This window comes from Lactuca virosa, chromosome 4 (genome assembly GCF_052849685.1).
Source record: "Lactuca virosa cultivar CGN04683 chromosome 4, Lactuca_virosa_CGN04683_v6, whole genome shotgun sequence".
Lineage (NCBI taxonomy): Eukaryota > Viridiplantae > Streptophyta > Magnoliopsida > Asterales > Asteraceae > Lactuca > Lactuca virosa.
Genome location: NC_136429.1, coordinates 148,536,939 through 148,545,731, shown reverse-complemented (window position 1 = coordinate 148,545,731; position 8,793 = coordinate 148,536,939). Strand labels below are relative to the sequence as shown.

At 34.2% G+C, this 8,793-nt stretch overlaps 1 protein-coding gene across 1 annotated transcript; it reads right to left on the bottom strand.

The window, feature by feature from the left end:
* Positions 1–2,366: 2,366 nt before the first annotated feature.
* On the bottom strand, positions 2,367–7,183 carry LOC145107529 (protein ALTERED PHOSPHATE STARVATION RESPONSE 1-like). Its single transcript, XM_079044428.1, has 4 exons — positions 5,682–7,183; positions 4,291–4,511; positions 3,776–3,999; positions 2,367–3,499 (listed from the first exon to the last, which is right to left on the bottom strand). The coding sequence occupies exons 1-4, from the start codon at positions 6,634–6,636 to the stop codon at positions 2,707–2,709; spliced, it is 2,193 nt and encodes a 730-aa protein (XP_078900554.1). The 5' UTR covers positions 6,637–7,183; the 3' UTR covers positions 2,367–2,706.
* Positions 7,184–8,793: the final 1,610 nt, after the last annotated feature.

The following is an 8,793-nucleotide window of genomic DNA, read 5'->3' as shown; positions in this document are numbered from 1 at the left end:
TATATATATATATATATATATATATATATATATATATATATACACACACACACACACGCAGGTTACATACAAAGATAAATCCAAGAGATAAACCTTATCTATACAACATTTAAATATTTGCATATTATGTTCCTATCTAATCTTCTTCTATATATATATATATATATATATATATATATATATATATATATATATATACACACACACACACACGCAGGTTACATACAAAGATAAATCCAAGAGATAAACCTTATCTATACAACATTTAAATATTTGCATATTATGTTCCTATCTAATCTTCTTCTATATATATATATATATATATATATATATATATATATATATATATATATATATAGTCTTAGATGATATAAAATATAATATGCAATATATAACAAAAGTTTTTTGTAGTTCAGATGGTTGAGGCGTTGGACTTCTCATTTTTGAGGTCTTGAGTTCGAATTTTGCAACATTCAAATTTCTTCATATTTTACTTAACATAGATATTTTGTTTGCCTTTCTAGGAGATGACGCTTCATTTTTCAAGAAGCAAGTAAATGTATGTTGATGTCTCCTTGTAATACACAGTTTCATAGCAGTTTTCAAGATTGTTGAAGTATAAATGAGGTTAATTAAGGCATAAATGGGTAAGTGAGAAATCGAAAATGTGACATCTTGTTACTCTGAAATCTATAAGCCTTGTGCACTTGCAAGCAAAACATCTGATTCTTGATTCTTGCAGACTTGTGCTGTGAAATCTTTCAGACATGTGTTCTTGCAAGCTAAAATGTAACTTATAAGTTTTCTTGTGCGTTCTTTTGTGGTTAACATTACTTCTTTAAACTTCTAGAGTTCAAGCTCTGTGATTTGATCTTTATTCTTACTCTTAGAATTCATGTTTTGGGTTATTATTTTATATATTTTTATAACTACTTCAAAAACTACATTTATTTTGTCTAGCATGGATCAGTCTTCAAGTTTTTGTGAGACTGTTGATTTGTAAGTTTTATGTATGTTTTTTGTTTTATCTTTTTCCTTTAACTTCTATTATACTTAAATTATGTAATGGGTTTTTATTAGCAGCAAAATCGAAAGAGAAATAAAGAAGTAGTATCGCAGGTGTATTTCAAATTTCCATGGAGAAAAATCAACTATAGAAGACACGATATCATATTGTTTTCCTTTTAATACTAGTTTTTTAATTGGCATTGTTTAATATAAATTATTATTATAACTAGAATAATAAAAAGTTACCTAGCAACTTATTGGAAGAAAACTTAAAAAGGTTGATCTATAACACTAATGAGAATAGAAATAACACTCACATGAATGAGAATATAACCAATTAAAACCATAATGTTATTTATAAAAAGGAAATATCGCTAAGAATGAATGGTTACCATATGAAGATTAGTAAGTATTTCTGAGTCATTATTTCATACATGAATTTTCATTATATTTTATGATGTTTTAAGGGCCTCACTTTTTGTTTTTGTCCCGGGCCTCAAAACTTCTTGGACCGCCCTGCTTGCATGATTAAATTAAAGTTGAATAATTATGAAATAGATTATGGAAACATGTTATCTATTAGTAAATAAAACGCGTTAATGCAAATTGTTTGTACAATTGATGAGTATTAAAGCATCGTTGGTATTCATGGGTTATCACCTTATTCAAAGATTGTTATGTTGCTTAAAAGTACCCAAGTAACTTTAGTCCACTTGGTGGGTCCAAACTGGTGTTGATCGGTTCCTTATGTTTTGATAGTGGTTGAAAGCATGCATATCACTTGCATCGTTTGAATGTTAGAAAGTGTACTAATGCTTCTGAAATACTATTTTGTATCTTAAACCATGTATTCATGAGACAATGTTGTCTCACATATCACCTTTTTGGCATGTGTTCCACGTTCCATAATTATGTGCAAATGTTGGATAGTTGTTTTGGAAGAACATAGATGATCGAGATTAGCTCGAAACAAACTCTAGTGGAAGTTGTTTGAACAATAGTGAATTTGACTATGTTAGGTAAATACCTGTGTTTCATGAACCTCACCGTTATAAGACATGATATTATTTCAACTAATATGAAAAGATGGGTGTTAGTATATTAATGCTTCTCTCATATGGATCATCATTTTAAAATAGAAACATCATCACATACAAAAGCATCCTTCAAACTCTTTTTAGTGTTAGGAAAATATATTTTTTAAACTCTTCGGGTATCTTCTCTCAATTTTCAATTTTCTTAATTCTTCTTGACCAAAATCTTCCTTTTTGATTTTCAAGTACAACAAATATGAACTTTTTAGCAGATTAACATCAAACTTCAAATGAACAATAAACTGCAGAAAGCTACTCAACAAATAAACAATAGAACCCCTGTTCCATTAAAAAAACAGAGACTACTACTTACAAACCAATTGCCCACTTGAATCTCCAACTTTCTCTACAACTTATTGGAACTTATTACCAATAAAGATTGCAAGAAATTAGGAAATTTCAGTTCTTACCAACAAAATTGTGAGCAAAAACACCAAACCCTAATCAAATCAAGAAGAAAAAACCACTTCTTGATCACCTTAAACAAATCCAACTAATCATCTAAAGTCTAAACCAATGTTATCTCAGCAAGCAGCTTCGATCACAATCTAATGTACAACAATCACCACTAAACAAACCATTAATCAATAAATAAAAAAACCTGTCATCTCCTACTCTCATCTTCTTCCTGAGAAGAGCCAACAAGATCATTATACATCTTTATCGACCCTTTTGAGAACTCAATTGACGCCTCAAAAACCCGACAAAATCCCGTTTGGAATCCATTCAATGTGATCCTCTGAGTTTCTTGCATACAACTTTGATGTTTTCCTCTCTCTAATTCCACTTTTGCCCTAAACCCATCTAAAAAATCCTTCCTTTCTTTCAAATAATCTGCCCGATGATCAACCCCAATCTCACATAGTTCAAGATTCGGCTCAAAAACCCGATTTTCAGTCTTCTGAAAAGCAAGAATCTTGCGATCGAGTTCTTTTGACAAACTATCGATTTTCCTCTTCTGGTCTTGTTCCTTTCCTTGTTGCGTCCACAAAGAGTGTAAATCTTTTGAGAAGCTTTTCATGGCAAAGTAAACCGATTTATCAGGCAATTTATCCATCAAATTAAACCAATCTTGGCAAATCATTAGCAATCGAGGCCCATTTATTGTTTGAAAAGGTTGAGATGTGTTTCGGCTTTTTGAGTAGAATTCTATTTCAGGTACTATGAACTTTGAAAGCCAACTATAAAGAGCTCCAACGTATTGTTTTTGTGCAGTGAGATATTCTCTGAAGCATGTCCTCCAGTTTTGAAGCTCAGCCTCCAGCTGTAGGGTTGCAAGACGATGAGTGTTGTTTGAGAATTTTCCATACGTTGGACAAGTGAATAGTTTGACTTCATTCATGATCTTGTTTTGAATTTCATGTGATTCCAACATAACCTTCCACATGTTCATCATGCTGCATCAAATATGAAACAGGTTATCAAAAAGATTGTTTTTTACTTTCTTAAATGGATTGAAAAGCTCGTTTCTTTAAGGGTGTACAAGTTTTATTGCATATAGTACAATTGTCCGATGCATTAGACATCAAATTGTACTGATGCAGAGCATAAAATACAGCATGGGTATTAACAAGATCATTTCTTTAACAGTGTACCATCTTTATTGCGTCTAGTACAAGTATCAAATGCATGATTATGTGGAAATTTACTTGTATTAACTATTAAGTAGTTACCCGTGTAAGAGTTCAATGATTTGAGGCTGCAATTCTTCATCTCTGAGTTTCTCGATTCTTTCAGAGATTGATTCAGCACTTCGAATTGCAACCAAAATCCTGCTATACAAATCTTTAACTGCAGCTCGTGTTTTGTCTATTGAAACTCCCTCATCCCCCTTCACATCTTGATTCCTCAATTGGCTGCATTTTCTCTCGTATAATTTCCGAGTGTTGTCTCCCGCCTATGGATTATGCAAATGTTTCAACGACTATTAACTAAATGTCTAAAATACCCTTCAGAAAAAACTAGCCCTGTTTTTATAGAGGTCAAACATACAGTTTTTCAAATTATATATTGACTCGGATATTGAAAGATCTCACCACCAATATTTTCTCTATTTATATTATATGTTAGATCGTTCAATGGGTAACAAATGTTTTCTTGTAATTTGAACAACTCAAATCGATTTTGATATTAAAACGTTATGCAGTTTGACCAGAAAAGTCAATCACACAAAGATGATAGGAATTACCTTGACTTCTTCATATAGCTTCTTCTCCCAAGCATAAAGTCTTCCTAATGTTAATGTATGGCTTCCTGAATTCATTCCCCCTCCATCATCAAAGAGATCATTATTGAATTCTGTCCATGTAGAAGCCGTTTTAGAATTTGATGCTACAAGACTCTTACATGTTGTTAATCGATAGGATGTTGATCTGTGTGCGATTGCTTGAATGAGTTTAGTTGAGTTTTCTGCATAATTATATGACAATAATTATTACAATTATTAAATGATGCTACAGGAAAAGTAGATTTGTGAAGTTCGCACCACATTTTAATTTGTGAATTCCTAAGTTTGACTCTAGAAAGTCAAAAATATACAGATATTCTTGAAAAGAAAGGGGTAATTCAAGAAACAAGAATAGGATAAGATAATCATTAAACATGTGAAAGGTAATATTTATGTAGAATAGACTCTTCTTTTAGTAAAGAAAAAAGGAATGACCTCATCAACTGCATGACTTATATGTAGGGGTGACAATGGGCAAATAAGTAATTCACACATAAGCAACTACTGCAACTCTCATGGGGCTTAGGAGTACTTTTTAAAGGGTCCACTTTTTTTTGTGTTCATTTTTCTTAATTATCCCCAGCCTCACAAACAAGGTCCCATGAAAATTAAATGCAAAAAGTAGTTTAAAACAAATGAAACCTGAAATAATTAAGTACCCTTTTTGGTTTTTAAACCCATAATAAAGGAATAACAAAATTGGTAAAGAACAGAAGCATGTCCAATGAAACATGCAAAAAAACAATCATAAAAGAAAATTCAACATTGACTTTAGATGGTCAAACCAAAGACCACTCAAATAAGAACTCAGTAAAGGCTTTTCTAATTGTAGGGTACTTTTATGATCAGTTATATGATCAGAAAAATAAGATATTTAATTGTTATTTTTAAAACTTAATAAAAGTTCAGTTGACTAAATGTTTGACCTTTGTACAGATGAGATAATGGTATAAACTATAAAGTATAAACCACAAGCTTTGTCACTGTTAAAAATTTTAACACATGAGCCAAAAATGAAGTAGATCAAAAACTAAACTCCATATATTTGATTGGAAGATTGCATGTGTAAAATGACTAAAAAGCCCTCACATTTTTAACATTTGACTTTGATAGTCAAACCAAGCACTTCTCAAACTAGAATTTAATCCTCTCTTAAATCATGTCAAAATAAGATAAATTAATGTTCTTTTGAAAATCTTGATTAAAGAAGTGGCATTTTTTTAGGAGAAAAATGGCAAATCTGAAGGAAAGATCTACTCGCATAAGAAGACAAGTGAAGTTATGAAGAAGTAATTTGATTGAAAACCAACCAGGTGTGGGTTTATGATGTAAAAAGACGAAAAAGACCCTACCTTTTATTTCCTCTAACCCAGATTGTGATTGGATCCTGTTAGATTCCAACATCTTGGATACACCTTTTCCAGAATCATAAATCCGTATAAAATAGTCTTCAATATCTTTCAATGCTTCCAACAACTCTCTTCCACTTTCTGGTGTATCAATGACTGTTAAACCCTTCTGAGCTTCACCCTGGCTCACGTTAGCACAGTCCACTGTGGACCCTAGAACTTCACCCCCACAACTTTCCTCTTTCTTTTCTTCACTCCTCACCACCTTGTTTTTCACTTCATCCACTCTCTCAACTTCTTCTTCAAGCTCTGGTATCCCTTCTTCTTCCCTAACTACCCTCAAATCATCATCAGAATTACGATTATACGCACTGATGACCTCTGGCCTCATCGTCACAAAAGGGTCAAAGAAATCCCACCCAAACTCCCTCTGTGGTGATGGCATCGATGGAATATTTGAAACTGGAGGAGGCATATGCATATGCATCGGCATTTGCATTCCCATATAAAAATACCCACAACTCTCTACTTGTTCTCTTTCTCTCTCTACCTCCCTCTCTCTTTTAAACTTATCTTCTCTCTCTTCGTCTTCTTCTGAAGACGTTGAAGAGGAGGAGCAAGAACATGAACCAGACGCACATGCAGTGGCATCTTTATTCTTTTTGATGGGTTCTTCAGGAGGGTTTTGTTGAAGAAACAAAGGGTTTGAAACAACCTTGTTTTCTTTAGGAGGAGATGGTGGTGGAAAAGTGATGAGAAATGGCGAAGAAGATGAAGAATGTCTGGCAACAAAAAGTCGTATGGCTGCTGAAACGCCATAAACTGATTGACAGTACCTAAAATGAGCTTCTGCAAGCGCGTACCTTTTCTCTACGGCTAACTTCAAGAAATGCTTTCTCTCTCTACAAATAGACACCACTTCCTCTTCTTCTTCTAACTTTGTAGCAACGCACCCCATTATAAATATAAACCCCCGAAAAAAAAATTGAAGGAATGGTTTTTAGAAGAAATGAACGAAGGGTTTTACAGATTTTTGGTAGAAGATTGCGTAAAAAAGGTATCTTTCTTTGAGGTTTTCAGAGGGAGTTCAAGAAAGTGTTGATTTTTAAAGGAGGAAACAAACACATTTCGATTTTGAAGATCTGGGTGAGCTTTAGCTAAAAGAAATCTTGTTTGATAAAACCCCAAGAGAAACCCATATCGCTGTAATCATTTTTCTGAAGAAAAAAGTTGGAGCTTGAGACAAAAATGGAGGTGGGTTACAGAGAAAGAGAGAAGAGAAATGGTAAAGCTAGGTTTTTCCTGAAAATGGCTTGTCAAACATAAGTGTGTATGAGAGAGAGAGAGAGAGAGAGAGAGGGAATGTGTGTGTTATATTTGTTTGAATTAACTCCTTACTGAAAACCCCAAATGCAGACTAATGATGTTGTATTGACTTGTATACTATTGATTGGAACTTGTACATACTTCAGTAAGACCTCCATATATACCGAATTGGGACCTGTAATGCTTATATTTTGGCCTCTTTGGCTTAGATTATATAAATCAGAGTAAATTACAGTTATGGTCCCTACGAATTGCGATTGGTATTATCCTTCAGTTTTAGTCTAAATTTTAGATTTTTGATGCCGGTGGTCCTCATGGTTTTTAAATGCATCAGAGTTGATCCTTTTGGTTGCTATCGTTAAAAGACCTCGTGTATGAATTTTACTTTATTTTCCCGTAAAAAACCTTTTCATTAATTACCCTCGATATATATACAAGATACAAAGATAATAATACACGGGCCAAACACATGGGCCGAACACAAAACAATATAATTACATATACAGAATATACTATGCTAACAGCCCCCCGCAGATTGAACGGGGATGATTCATGAACGTTCAAGCTGGATCTGAAATCAAGAAATAAAGAATAGGGCAAACTCTTTGTAAAAATATCTGCATACTGGGACGAAGATGAAACATGAAGAACACGAACATGACCGGTGGCAACTTTATCTCGAACAAAATGAAGATCAATCTCGATATGTTTAGTGCGTTGATGATGAACTGGATTGGAGGACATGTAAACAACATTAATGTTATCGCAATAGACGATGGTAGCTTTGTCAGGCATGTAATGAAGTTCAAGAAGTAAATTGCGAATCCAACATGTTTCAACCACCGCATTTGCAACTCCCATGTATTCGGCTTCAGCACTTGATCTAGATGTGGTGTTCTGACATTTTGAGGACCACGAGAGAAGGTTGTGACCTAAAAAGACACAATAACCAGAAGTAGAGCGACGAGTCACTGGACACCCACCCCAGTCAGCATTGGAGTATGCCACGAGAGAACGACTGGGTGAAGAATATAACTGAAGCCCATGAGCAGTAGTACCTCGAACATAACGCATAATGCGTTTGAGAGCAGTGAAGTGAGGCTCCCGAGGGTCATGCATGTATAGACAAATCTGTTGCACAACATAAGTGATGTCAGGCCGAGTGAATGTGAGATACTGTAAAGCACCAACTAAACTACGATATAATGTGGGATCAGCAACAGGTGGGCAAGATCCATCAAGTTTGGTAGATAAATCAGCAGGAGTAGAAGCGGGTTTGCAGTTAGACATAGCAGCTCGATCAAGAATCTCAGTGGCATATTTTTGTTGAGACAAGAATAACCCATCGGCCAAGCGAGTAGTTGAACCCCCAGAAAATAGTGAAGATCACCAAGATCAGTCATAGAGAACTCTAAGCTCAATAAAGAGATGATGTGGGTCAGTAACTCAGGGGATGAACCGGTAAGAACAATAGCATCCACATACAATAATAAGTATGTCGTATGAGAGTCGTGTTTGTAGATAAACAAAGATGTGTCACATCTGCTATGAACAAAACCAATGCATTAAATGAACATGGAAAACCTCTGAAACCATGCCCTAGGAGCCTGCTTGAGACCATAAAGAGATCTCTGAAGAAGACACACAAAATTTGGTCGAGTAGGATCTCGAAATCCCGGTGGTTGTTGCATGTATATAGTTTCCTGTAAGTTCCCATGAAGAAATGCATTCTTCACATCAAATTGTATAATAGGCCACTTGTGAGTGACAGCAATGGTAAGAACAGTGC